This window comes from Typopeltis vanoorti, chromosome 6, assembly GCF_054136105.1.
Source record: "Typopeltis vanoorti isolate ZY-2024b chromosome 6, IOZ_Tvanoo_1.0, whole genome shotgun sequence".
Classification (NCBI taxonomy): Eukaryota; Metazoa; Arthropoda; class Arachnida; order Uropygi; family Thelyphonidae; genus Typopeltis; species Typopeltis vanoorti.
The window spans coordinates 5,773,893-5,788,920 of NC_143554.1; the positions used below are offsets into that span (position 1 = coordinate 5,773,893).

Below are 15,028 nucleotides of genomic sequence, written 5' to 3' on the forward strand. Positions count from 1 at the left end.
CCCATCATAAATATTTCTTCTCCCAGACAGGATATGAATCAATATCTTGTCTTGGGCAAAAAATGCTTTATGGGGTAGGAAGTAGAATGAATGTTCATGCAGCTTTAGGAGGAGATGAAGGGGTTATCACAGCTGAATATTTTGAGCAAACATAACTATGAGACAGAGTATGTTCATAGTTGGAACCACTTGCTTAGGCTCCTCAGCAATAATAAAATGACAAAACTTAATCCTGTACTGAACAGTTTCATTATTTTGCAGTTGATACTTATTCACTTTCTCATACATTTCTTTTTTTTTTTTAATAGGTAGCAAGATTGGAAGGACAAGTATCACGATTTAAAGAATCAGCAGAAGGTGCTGAATTAGTAGAAAATGACCTTAAAGCAGAAAAAAGAAAGCTACTTAGAGAAGTATGTATCTTTTGAAGTTTTACTGTATGACACCTGAAATTTAATTACATGTACAGTTTTGCTCTAAATTTTCTACAGATAACATTTAGTTAATGTTAGATAGTAGGGTATCTTCAGGGAGGATAGAGAAGGCCGTAAGAGGGTTGGTGTTAATATAACAGAAGCATTGTAACCAGCAAGTTTAGAAGAGTTGAGGGAGGCAGTGCATGTGGAATGATCTAGTGTGGGATAAAAGCCAATAAGACAAACTATCAAAAGAAAGAACCACATAGCTTCATTTTGACCATGTAAATTATATAATCATAGTGGACATGAAAGGTCCAACGTTATTTCAAAGCCCAGTGTATGTAGGAACTTTGAAAGTTTCAAAAATTTGCCCAGAGAGCTTATGAGAATACAAACCTCTTTTTCTTTAGCATATTATTTGGTCTCTGAACAGAACCCACCAGTTCGAAACAACTGTCAGGCCAGTGAAACCTTTATCAAATGCACTAAAAAAAATATACACTGGTGTCCAAAAACCTAAGCACAAAGTACATTTTTTACCTGGCAATGAAAAAATTTCATGACTACGGCCAAATCTGGATATAAATTTATTGATAGCATACTAATAAATTATGTTATACAAATCAAAATTGTAATACATTTTGGGCAAAAGTTATAAATTTCTGAACGACATAGTTAAGGATTCATTTTTGAAATTATGGATTCTACAACTGTGTTATTTTAACACGGTTGTAGAGTCCATAATTTCAAAAATGAATGCTGATCACTGTGTAACACTAAAAGAAAGGACATAGTTAAGGAATTAATGTACAGAGCTTGCAGAGAGACATTTCAGTATGGAATATGTCTACCCCAAACTGCATTGCAGTTCTCACAATGCCATACCATGCTTAGCACCAAGTGATTCAGGAGTTCTTGAGGCAAATTGGCCCAATCCTCCTTCAGAGCAAAGATAAGGCCTTTGGTTTTCTGGAGGGGAATGGCACCAGGGGGGTCAGAAACCCCTTTTTAGTCTTCAAAATTAGTCATCAGAATTCAAGGAGAACCGGCCTACCAGTCTGGAACTCAGGGGGGGTTGGCACCTTGGGGGGGGAGCAGATCCCTTTCCAGTCTTCAAAATTAGAGTCATCAGAATTCAAGGAGAACTGGCCTACCAGTCCGGAACTCAGGGGGGGGGGGTTGGCGCCTGGGGGAGCGAACCCCCACTTTCGAGTCTTCAGAATTAAACTGGCCTCTCGTGGGGTGGGGGGGGGTGGGGGGCTGTATGCACCAGGGGGGTCAGAAACCCCTTTTTAGTCTTCAAAATTAGAGTCATCAGAATTCAAGGAGAACCGGCCTACCAGTCCAGAACTCAGGGGAAGTGGATCCCTTTCCAGTCTTCAAAATTAGTCATCAGAATTCAAGGAGAACTAGCCTACCAGTCTGGAACTTGGGGGGTGGTGTCTGGGGGAGCGGACCCCCCCTTTTGAGTCTTCAAAATTTGAGAACCGGCCTACCAGTCCGGAATTCGGGGGGGGGGGGGTCAGAAGGGAAGATCCCCGCTAGTATATAGTAAATTGTTAGTGTATGCTGGGGGAGCAGGGAGTGAGATGTGTGAATTACTTGCATCAGTAAATCAGCTCATTGGACATAGGGTAGATTGTAATACTAATTAATGACAGAAGTCACATATTTAGAATTTTTAAATTCTAAATAATGAAAATTTAGCCATTTTCAATACATTACAGGAAGAGAACAACAAATTGAAAGTGTGTAATGTTATATATGCTCCTGCTCTCAACTGCAGGAGAATAACTTCATCTACATTAATTGATAAAGAAAAAAAATGTAAATCATTAATTATGATGAAACACATGAATGATGAGTATTAGTTAGGATAATTTCCCAAAATTTAGAAAATAAGTATTTAGTTGACAAACTGGACGGAAAAGAGACTTATAGGCCAATCTGGTTAAGACTTGCTATTCTTTCTGGAAACTTCTTCTTGAGGAGGGTTACGATGAAGGCCATAATTGATTAGTTCAGATAGTTTTTGTATTATAACCATTAGAAGTAAATGTAGCTCTTATAATACAGTTCCTTGTTCAGAAGAGAATCGGTTGAACATATTTTATGATCTTTGTTGACTAGAGATTTGACTACACTATATTTCTTACAACAGTGAATGTGAGAAGAATCAATGTATTGCAGTATCAGTTAGTTTTCTATATACTGAGAATTGTAGATGCCATTTATTTGACGAAGAATGAGAATGCCCAGAAAAAGATGATGTTGTTATCCTCTACTTCCAAGATAAATTGGATTCTTGGGTTTACTGAATTAATTTTCTCAAGAAATTCATGAAGAATATATTGTTCAAAATGTTCCATAAAGTAATCAGCTAGAGTAGGGGAAATGGAAGACACCATAGCTATTCTTTCTATCTGCTCTGTTATTCTCCTATAGTTGATAGTGCATATAACATCATGTACTTTCAATTTAATTGTTGTTTTTGGTTATGCTGTAATGAAAATGGCTATGAAACAGTGAAAATTCTACCAATAAACAATTTTATGCAAGTGACTTCTGTCATTAATTACTATTATAATGTTTTTCCACTTATGTCTCGATTTTTAAGTATCCCATAATGTCACGAGAAGAAAAGGGAAATTATGTAGCCACTGAGGATTTCAGAGTAAAGGCATACCCTGGTCATACAACATGTTAGGTTCAAGACGATCATCATATAATGAGAGTTACTGCCTTCTTCCCCCCCCCACATGCATGTAATGGTTTAATAATGGTTTTAAGTAGTCATACTGTGCATCTATAAAGCATTTATGTCAGACTGCAATCAAAAAATTTGGAATAATTTTCATAAATGAAAACGTTATTCTGAATAGCTTGGCTTAAGGGAACACACCAACCAATTCTGTCATTCTACCATGAAAAGTTCCCATTTCAACAGTAAGATATGGATAACTTTAGTATTATGGATAACTTTACCATTTATGGATAACTTTAGTATTAACTAGTGTAGCACTTTTCACTCACTAAGAACTAACTTTTTTTTTTTTTAAATAACAAAGTGCAAGAAAGTTCAAGTGCAAGTAGCTTGCAACCTCTCTCATCATCACTAAATTTAAATCTTAGCATGTAATGTAATAGGTTTACAAGTTTTCTTTTCACTGGAGCAACAACACTCTTACCTTGAATTTTATCTGCCATTATTAACCACAATAAAATAACAGTTATAAGCAACATTGTAAATAAACTGAGCCAATAAAATGAACCAATACAGGTTCCAAGGGAATAAAGAAGCTGTGGAAAGGGTGCAAAGAAGAGTTAAAAAGATCATATCCAGATTATGGGATTTAGATTATGAGGACAGATTGCGAGTATGTGGATTACAGACTCTGGTTAACAGGTGAAAGAGGGGTATATGATAGAGGTCTATAAACTTTTGAATGGGTATTATAGCATTTCAAATGATGAAATTTTTCGTTATATGGAATGCAGGGAGAGAACACGGGGGCATCCATGGAAGTTAAGGTTGTTCTCAGTCAAAAAAGGGTTAAGAGCTAGGTTTTTCTCCCGGAGAGCAGTGAGTGAGTGGAATAATTTGCCCTTACGGGTAGTGAGTGCATCTAGTGTGAATGAATTCAAGGGTAGGTATGATAGCTGGGTTGGGTAATTTACAGCCTCCCTCGATGAGGTCTTAGATAATAATAATAATACTGCCCATTGGTTGATTCAAAGCAGCATTGTCACCAAAATGCATCGTATGAGTGGATCTTCACAAGGCTGGGATTCAGGGAACTACTCCAAAGCAATTTGGAGTAGTTCCCTGGAAAAGGAAGGAGAATTAGAAGAGGTGCATGGTTCGTAGAATAAATCAGGTAGGAGTAAAATGGATGAATAGCATCATTCAGCACAGCTGCAAAAAAAAAAAAAAAGTTACAGAAGAAATTCAGTATATAGAACAAAGGCATTCTAGTTTTCATTTTAAGAACAAGCCTTATAAACTCAAGGATCATGTCTAGAACAGCAGGCTTTTGAAAATATACCGGCTGCACTTACACTGGATTCAAACCTATATCCTTAAACAGAAAGCAGTAGTTTTTACCACATCTACAAAGGGATGATGTTTCCTTATTCTCCTAGATAATATCATTTCTTTGCAAATACCCAGTCAATTCTCACTATAGCAAACTTAGAGACTAAAAAAATTGTAATGGATGGTTGGCATGGTAATTTTCCTTGGAAGCATTGATCCTAGGAATTTTTTCATAGTTGGTTATTATAATAGACAAATTCGCTATAAGTGTTTATTATAATTATTAAAAGAACACATAAGACCACAGTAATAACTATTTAATTAATAAGATACAGATATTTCATACTAAAACTAATAGTACATCTTCAGTGTCACACAAACAGTTATAGGAATACAAGTAACGAACATTCGGTAGATCACCTATTAAAATACAATTGTTGCCGCGTGCTAGGAAATGATAGAAATATTAATTAATTAATATTTAAGATAATTGGCTTTTTTATTAATTACATAAAATAAAAGTCTCCCAGATCTTCAAGAGAAAGAGACAATCATTTAGATTTAAATTCGGTCAGTGTAAAATAGCTTCACAACTTTCTTTTAAAAGACGTTCATATTTGAACCTGCATCTATGGAGCAGAATAGCTTTATCCCACTGCAAATTATGAGTAGTGTTAATACTGTGTTGTGCTAGAACTATATCTATCATTCCCTAGCACGCAGCAACAACTGTATTTTAATAGGTGCTCCACCGAATGTTCGTTACTTGTATTCCATTCCTATAACTGTTCGTGTGACACTGAAGATGTACTATTAGTTTTAGTATGAAATATCTGTACCTTATTAATTGAATAGTTCTTACTGTGGTCTTACGTGTTCTTTTAATAACTATACTATGCTACAGGTACCTCTAAAAATAAGTGTTTATTATAGTTGAGCTGAATGTATAAAGAAGTTATTTTCTATTAAAGTTGAAATTTCAAAATGCTTTCAAATAAGTAATTTACATAGAATAAATAATTTTATTTTAGCTAAGAGAAGCTCAGGCCAGAATAGAGGAACTAGATACAGCCAATGCTCATTTGCAGAAAAGAGTTGATAAGCTAAAGACTGTAAAGAATGTGCTAATTAAAAGCTAGTATCTTTGTAAAAAAAAGGTATCAAATGTTTTAGTGTGCCAATAAATTAAGGTGCTAAATTTTTTAAGCCAATAATAGTCCAGAACTAAATTATCAATGTTCTCACTGCAAAATATCATTGATTTTTAGAATGCAAGAAGCAAATATGAAAAGCTAGTGTTTTAAATTGAATGTTAACAAATATGGTCCATTGTATTAATTAATATTATGTTCCTCTTTTTTTTATCATAAATACAGAGATGGCTTAAGATCTCATACTTATCAAGAAAATAATCTTAAAAAGAAGATTCGTGCTAGCTGGTATTTAAATCATAACTCGATAAAAATGTTAAAACTCTCCCACCTCAACAAATTAGTGGCAAAATGAATTATGACTTTGGGGGTGGGGAGCCAGATTACTGATTTCAGAACTAAGTAGCAGCATTTTATAAGTATAGAAATGCTAATTATCATTCATATTTAACAGAAGAAGAATACATTTAGAGATAATTACTGTTTTATTTGGTATGGACACAAGGCCAAGAGATATACATACAGAGCCAGTGTCCAGACAATTAATCGCAAAAAAATTTGTAATCATGTTTCATGTCATTCCTATATATGAAAAAAAGAAAGAAATATTTTATCTAATTGGCTTGGACATCAACTGAGACATCCTCCTTCTCCATGATTTGACATCTTATTTTTATACACCCCCCTCAAATGGACAAAGACAGAGAGGAAGGCCAACTAAACAATTCTGACAGTATATTTAACCACCTTATCAGCACAGATACTTTCGATTATACTTAGTGTTGTGAATTTTTTTTATTCCGTATAAAGTTATTAATATTCTTTCTTACTACAGGCTGTGTAGATGGAATATTAATTGTTACAAAACTGGGATAGGATGGTTACGGAGAAAGAGCACCATATTTACATATTCCAATTATTTCTATTAATAGTTAGGGAGAAAGGGTACAATATTTAAGAATATTTATTCTAACCATTCACTGTTTTTCTGTTCTGCACATTTACATCTATCCAGGTGTGATGTGTTTCAGTTATTGAATACATGTACATTTTGAAAATCACTGGACTTTTCCTGCTTAGTAAAGACATCTTGCATGCTGCTGTCGCACCGTGCAAGATGTCTAAACACAGAGCTAGTTTAAGATCATAGGTGCAATTTTGAGTAGATATTAAAGAAAATGATAATAAAATTATGTAAATGCTATCATAATGATGTAAATCAGCATAAGTAAATCTGCTGCTTCAATACTAGTATTTAATGACACTAAGAAATTTTATATTTAGTCTTTTTTACTGAAAAAAAAAATATATAGATAGATGCTCCCAAAGTGAAATACGTAATTAATTACTTCTCCTGTGAACCGTTCGAAAGCAAACTGTAATCAGAAATATCATGTCGTTAACAACCTCAGCTACAGATTATATGGTATTAATAGACTCATATTTAACCAAGGCACAACAACACGTTGACAAATTATGTCAAGCTGCATAACTATTTGGATTGACAGTTAAATGAAACAAAACTAAAATACTCACAAATATAGTACAAGGTTCCATCAATCAGCGTTTTAGGAAAAAAGTAGGAGACTTCCAATACTTTGGCTCAAATATAAATAATAGTGTATATGACATATTATTAAGAAAATATAAACTCTCAATCAACACAGCAATCTAAGAAATATATCAAAATTGTCCCTCATTATGTTGGAAACAAAAATTAGGCTTTACAAAGCAACCTCTGAGGTTGCTTTGTAAAGCCTAATTTGTATCGTGGAGAAACATGGAATGGTTCCACCCAAAAAGCAACAATAAAAATCATTAATAGCTTTAATACAACCTGCTTAAGACCTTTACTCGGTTACTCTTGGAAGGATCATATCGATAATTCCAGTATTTTAGAAGAGGCAAACCAAAAACCCTTGATTGAAACCCAATGCAGATATCAACTGAGACATCCTCCTCCATAATTTGACATCTTATTTTTATACACCTCCCCTCAAATGGACAAAGATGGAGAGGAAGCTCAACTAAACAATTCTGGTAGTATATTAACCACCTTATCAGCACAGATACTCTCTCTCTCCACGAGCAATAACTCAACTGATTCAAAACAGAGATGCCTGGAAAGCTACATATATTAATTAACTTTTTCTTATCACAAACATCCCGCTGTGGGCATGGATGTTTGTGATTGTCCTTGGAAATACTAGTGGTGTTGGTGTAGTTGTGGTCAGTTGGTGGATTGAGTGGCAGAGACAGTTGTAGAGCAGGTGCCCTCCCTCGATGAGTCTTTGGACTCCCTGGAGGTGTGTAATAATAATAATTATTCCTGTTTATTTAGTTTGTTTTCCTATTTACAAATTGTAAATAAACCGTGATGATGAACAACCGACTAGATAGTGTACCTACCCTCAATGAGCTGTGGATTCGAAACTCGCAATACATAGATGTTTGTAATTATTATTAGGTGAGACATGAATTTCTTCGTCTGAAAATACTAGCACTGGAGGAAAAGGTAAAGACTAGCATTGCAGCTGCAGATGGCAATTCAGCTAGTACTGATTTACATAATTTTATTATCATTTTCTTTAATATAATTACTCAAAAAGTGCACCAACGATCTTAAACTAGCTCTGTTAACGATAACAGCGTAAACATATCTTTCCTAATTTGGAAATGTGGAGTTATTTTCAAAATACATGTGTATTCAGTAACTGAAACACCTCATCTTCTGAATTAGTTCAGATAAAACATGCATATACTATATATATATATATATATATATATATATATATATATATATATATATATATATATATATATATATATCACATCTGGATGGATGTCTATGTGCACGAAAAACAGTAAACAGTTTGCATAATAAACATTCTTAAATATGGTGTCCTTTCTCCCTAAACCACTCTATTCCAGTTTTGTAAATATTAATATTCCATCAACAGAACCTGTTTATCAAAGTAAGAAAGAATATTTATACCTTTTTAAGATGAAACAGAAATTAGGAAACTCACTGATCAATAGAATTTTACTTTCACTGTATAAGAATAAAAATATTACGAAAATCTAAATAAATAATACATAGATCTTTCCCTCTTTTACCTTTATGGTGTTGAGGGTTTCTATTCCTTATAACCACAACTGTTATACAAGGATAAGGTGGTTCCTAGTGTATCCTATGTCTGTAGAAGCATTATGTTCTCAAGGCTGGCTTGCAGGCGGAAAAACCCTGCAGTCCTCGCCCTAGACCGGCCAACTTGGCTATGTCTGAGAAAGATCCTAAGCTCCTCATGTCAGCGACGGGAATCGAACTTAGGACACTCCTCTCCTAGGCATATGTAAATTTTGGATATCAGTTGATGTTTTCCAACCAGCCACTCGGCTAACCATGCAGTAGATACATAATAAAATAATATTTTGTGAAATTTATCTTGCACTGCATTTTACTTTTTCATATATATCAATATCAATGCAATATCATTTCAATTTTCTAGCAAATAACATTTTCTGCGATGAATTGTCCATGACCCTACAGAGCCATCACACAATTTTGAACTCATATTGTATACATGTGTGTATGTCTGATATCTCTTATGCTTGTGAGCTGATAGTTTTCTTTCGTTACAAGGTCAAATATCTGTTAAGTAGTTAATTATGACATGTAACAATCTAGATATTTAGTCTATTTCTTTTAATGTAAGTAGCAGCATTGATGACTGGTGTTTTGTTTGGGTTAAATCAGTTGTTTGGAGTTGGATATTAAGATGAGGGAGACAGTATTTAACTAACCAGTAAAACTGCTTGAAACACATTCGAAAGTAGCAATGCAGGTGTCACAAATGAGCTACTAAAAACATAGAACCTGTGCCTGTTATGGAAACATCTGCTTCTGTAAATAGGTCATCATCACATTCCTGATATGTACTCTCAAAGAGTGTACAGGATACCATGATACTACTAAATGAAAAGTTAGTCATTACTAACTTCCTGTTGATAGTTTTTCTCTAGTTTGACATCTGTCAGGACTCAAACATTGTTGGGTTTTATATTTTGACCTCCCTACTAAATGAAAGTTAGTTATTACTAACTTCCTGTTGACAGTTTTTCTCTAGTTTGACATCTGTCAGGACTCAAACATTGTTTGAGTCCTGACAGATCCTGTAACTTAATCCTGTAAAGAACTGAGATTAAAATCAGGTTCAATGCCACTTTTCTTCATAATGTGATCCATATAGATTGTATAACACTGGTACAAAACTATTTGTAATGCTACCTGTACCTCTGAATTCTAAGATGTATTGCTTGATCCATGATTTCTCAACTATTTGTTTTAAAATGAAAAATATAATCCAGTCAATCCTCCAATTTGTCTTAAGTCTCTTCTTAGTTTTGCTTTCATAAATTTTCCCTGGAATGTTCATTGTTTTTTTATTTCCCTTTTTTAGAAATAGATATTCTGAGAACTTTACTGCAGTTAAAGAGAATTGGACTTTTTGACCATGCCTTTTGAATTATGAAGTGCAGCCCCTGTCAATCTTATTTTTCCATATCTGGTTATGCATCATCTTTGCCTTCCCACATTTCAAAGTTTTTGATGGTTTTTTTTCGTAGTCCCTGAATATTTTCTACTAACAATCTATATCTTTTTATAGTAATGTTTCCTGCATTTTGAAGCTTTTTTCAATAGCCTTAAGAAAATTTTTTGTTTCCTTCCTGGTATTTATTTACCTCCTACATTTCCCATCGCTGTTTTTTTGCAAACTGCTTCTTTGTGTTCCCTTAAAATACATGCTCACTTGCTTGTTGGAACTTTTGACATGCTTTCTTTCCCCCCCCCCCTCCTCCATAACTATCTTGACTTTACTATTTGTCAAATCCATATTTCAATTATCATGGAGTCTGCATCACAGAATTCAAACCAGTCAGTTGTTTTGGAGTTCAGCATATTCTGCCACAAACCTCTGGCTTCTCAACTCTTGCTCAAGAACAGACTCGTATATAATGGAAAGTGTGCACAACACTCTTTGTTTTCATCACCACCATTTCTTTCTTTTAATGACATTGGCCATGTTTTTATTATTATTAAATAACAGAGCACTTTTTCCAAATAACTTCAGGCTCCGATAAAACAAGTGTTGGCCTCATCACCTAAAGACATTCATAAACATCCATTGTCAATGGATTCAAGCCCTATAGGTTAAAAAACACACACTGAGCACTTTGCCAACCAAGCCAGCATTAATCTCAGATGCTTTAATTGTGCACAAAATTGACTGATGAACATATCAACCTCTGGTGACATTTTTGTTGGATTCATGGTTAAAGAATCCAACGCTGTATTCTCTTTCCAGCATAGTAGACAGTTACTTAGCACATCTCATGGCATGTGGTTTACTGCTGATATATATTAATGTGGAAGTGTCCATATAATTTTTGCAACAATACAGATTAAAATCATTCTAGATAATATAATAATAAAGCCTAGCACATCGTAAGAGACAAAAACTAACTTTATTGGCAGTCTACACAGATGACTTCTTTAGTTTTGAAACACTCATTAAGAAAACTAAGTCTGACCTTGTAAGAGTTACATGTAGAAAATTTCTGTCTTACACAAATGGCAGTGTTCTGGTTCCTTGCAAAGGCTGTCAGGTACAATTTCTGCCCATCTACTCCCACCTCTCTCTCTATCCCTTATCTAGAAGACACCCTTGCAACTCAATAGTTTGTTTTACCAAAAGGTAAAACAGACTATTGAGCATTATTTTTCTCTTCCAAATCCTGTATTGATATAAGACAAATGACCTCCCATGTACCTGGAACATTGCACCACATGTATCCTGTGGTCTACCAGAAAGGGCAGAAGAACTTTTAACCATCTAATTACAAAATGATTTCTGGTCCTGACGATATCCCACCAACTTTGCTCCTGAACTGACCAACCTGTTTGTTTAAAAAAAAGAGAGAAGCATCTGTTGTTAACTTATTGCTCTCACCTCAGTTCCATTTAAAGTAATGGAGAGGGTCATCAACAGTCAACTTATCAATTACCACTAATAATATGAATTTCACCAGTTAAGACAACCAATATTTCATCATCCACTTCTGTATACATGCCATGAAAAGGTTTGGAGAAACGTTTGTTGCCTTGTGACACTGAAGGCTTCTCAGCAAACTGCCATCCACCCTTATAATTGGATTGCCAGTTTTCTCTTGGGTCAATCACTGCATGCAATGGTTGAGGGTGCTCTCTCTCTCTCTTTATGTTTTCCTACTGATACAAGTGTCCCTCAGGACTCTTATTTCACTAACCCTCTCTTTTTTCATAAACTGTCTTCGCTCACTGTCCTTAAACCCTATCCATAGTCTAGAGGATGACTACAATCTTTATTCCTGGTGCTCAAGCATATCAAGCTTCAAGATGTCCATACCATCCTTCTATGGGATGATGACAACTTAGCCTCCTTCTATGTTTCCATACCACAAATTTTTCTTCTTGCTTGCACCAACAACCTCCCTTTACTTTTGACGATACTCAGCTGAATAGCCAAGAATTCTCTTTTCCGAGTGATACTTTCTCTTTTCCTGTCATGAAACACATTTCTGTAGCATTCTCAACTTCCAAAAAACTTGTAATTCTTTTTCATTCAGGAAATTATCTGTTCAGCCACCAAATCTGCCTCCACCTTAGAATACTATTCTCATATTTGACATGGTGTACCAAATTCCTCTTTCTCTCTCTTAGATGGTCAGTTTCTGATTGTCTTTTCTGTAGATATTTCTATAGGTTGTGTTCAGAAGAAATGGCATCCATTATTGCTAAACTTACGGTAACATGACAGCTGCTCAACATCTATTTACATTTCTGCCTAACTCACCAGAACCTGCTACTCTCTCTCTTATTCATCTTTCATTTCACTAACCTCTGTTTTCTGGAACAGTCTTGCTATAATGCGTTCTTCACAAAAATCAACAGATTACTTCTTTATTTCTGCCCACATACACACACACACACACACACAATTGCATTGAGAGGGATATAAAGTTTATCTGATTTGGGCTTTGTTTTTTGAACGGAATAAAATGAAGCAGTCGTGGGTGTGGGGTCAATGATTTAGAAACAGTCATTCCTAAACTATGACTGCCCCTTCATAATAGTTTAAGCACTAATCATAAAAATGCATCATTTCAATGTGAACATCATCTCATTATTCACTAGATGACTTGTTTGCTACTTTCTTAATTTCTGGAGTTATTACAAAGATATGTTACATAAATGAAAACCACTATCTTTCTGAAATACCAAAGAAAACTTCATCTTGTAAAGTTGTAATAATTTATTAATATAACAGATTTTATTTTAGATATATTTTTTCAGTTTTGTTTGATACAGTACAATAATTTTGTTTTCATTGTTTTTATTAATGGTTCAAAAAATTGTTTACTTGAATAGAATATTTACATATAAATTTAAGACAATTTTTAATTATATTAATGTGATACATGACTTGTTTTGTTCAAAACACAGCAAGTATAGGCAGTGGGTTTTTGAAATTTTGACATATTTATTGCTCTGAAATTTCATTTAATAATTTATCATTAAGTAGCAAAAACAACAGTAATGTAAAAATAAAATCTGATGGCATGAAATTTTCAATTTATAACTTTTAGCATCTCAATCACAAGAAAGTTCAATGCTGCTTTTGCTATATCAGCTTTTTCAGTATTTTATTGCCTATCCTAAGTGAAAATAGTAGTTTGCAGAGATATGTACTATTTTTTTTTATACAATTTACACTCTGCAATGAATTGTCTGGCGACATATGCGAAAACCAAGGATCCTTAACTTTCTTTTTTTCTTGAAAACTATAACTGAATACTGAATATAAGATTTATTATTTCTAGTTGATGTTATCGTTATTAACTGTGTATCTTTTCATTTTAAGGTAAATAATTACTATCGTAGTTTCCAAAACTCAAAAGTGCCAGTGAACTTCAGTACAGCATGCCAGCTTTGTAAATTCCAACTTACTTTTTAAAATGATGGAAATCATTGCTGGCTGAAACATGTGCACATAGTATGGCAGATTATATAGTTATGATCAAATTATATGTTATGTAAGTGAGCCAGAAAATTGCTTCTGTTCCTAGTCATTGAAGGAGCATCACTATAGAAATCAAATATACTAAATCATATTTTTCTGAAACTACAATCACACAATTGAAAAATCTCCATGGGTGGTGGTTATCATGCTTATATTTACAGTTATGAATTTGAATTCTTCAGAGGCACACAACATTAACAGTATTTGTACTTTTGTCAAGAGCAGTTGTGACTTCAAAAGTCAGTTTCTCTCTCTTTTTTATTGCTCACTAAAATAATTTCATATGTCCTCTTTAGAACCGATTCAGGAAATGCACCTGCTGAAAACAAGTTCTTCAGTGAATGGTTTTGAATTTCATGCTATCTATTAAATACTGGAAGGTAAGACTGTTCATTAAACAATCTTGCCTTCCAGTTGATAGCGTGGGAATATGGTGACAGATTATCAACCTTCCTTTTACTGTTCTGCAGTTCTAACAATAACATTTTAATCTCCTACATTTTTCTAAAAAGATCGTATGCTGCATCAAGAAAAAATAAATAAATTCAAGTTACTAAGATGGTTCCTTAGCTTCATAAACATGCAGTGGGCTACAAAAAATTAATTTGGGCTATATTTGATATACTTTTATTACAGTATGGGAAAGGTTTATGATTATAAGTAATTTACTTCCCAAATGCAGTATGTGAAAGAATGAATGCAAAAAAAAAAAAATAAAATCTATTTTGCATAGCAGTTTAGTAAGACCTTTTTGATATTTGTTTATGAATAAAAAATTTCTAGTAGAACTTTAAACAACTATATTCTTTAAAAATTTGCATTTCCTAGTCGAATTTTTGTATTTATGAAGCATTAAAGATTGCTTCTTAAATTTTATTATTATTCATATGACTGAATGGCGACGTTTTATATGTAAGACAATGCATAATTAATATATTTTGAATTTTTAAAAGCAAATTTAATCTTGGGATTACTGTGATAAAAGATGTTTGATTTTGTAAAGTTTTTTTTTCTGACTCAGGTATATGAATATTAGGATTGTTGCAAAATGATTTATTTATTTGTAAGTAGTTTTTAATTTTCTAGATATGTATATAATTATTTTATTGTGAGAACATTGCAGATAATGTTAGAATTTGTAAGCGTGCCAGTTTGGATACTGTTTTTATTACTTGTAATATTTGAAATTGCCAAAAATATGGCATACTATTTGTAAACAGGATAAAATCCATCATTTGTATTGACCTTTTTTATTACAATAATAAATTTGTTATACCTGTTAATTTTGTGTTTTAATTTATG

At 33.6% G+C, this 15,028-nt stretch overlaps 2 protein-coding genes across 4 annotated transcripts in view; one reads left to right on the forward strand and one right to left on the reverse strand.

Moving 5' to 3' along the window:
• The window catches only part of LOC150105259 (leucine-rich repeat flightless-interacting protein 2-like), a 308,848-nt gene extending 293,839 nt beyond the window's left edge, over positions 1 to 15,009 (forward strand). For all 3 annotated transcript variants that reach the window (XM_090394023.1, XM_090394022.1, XM_090394021.1), the window contains 2 exons: positions 309 to 413; positions 5,487 to 15,009. In XM_090394023.1, the coding sequence (XP_090250149.1) occupies positions 309 to 413; positions 5,487 to 5,594 (213 nt within the window). In that variant the 3' untranslated portion in view covers positions 5,595 to 15,009. The remainder of the gene's footprint in view (positions 1 to 308; positions 414 to 5,486) is intronic.
• The window catches only part of LOC150105260 (uncharacterized), a 235,239-nt gene that overhangs the window by 57,457 nt on the left and 162,754 nt on the right, over positions 1 to 15,028 (reverse strand). The gene's annotated exons all lie outside the window — the stretch shown is intronic.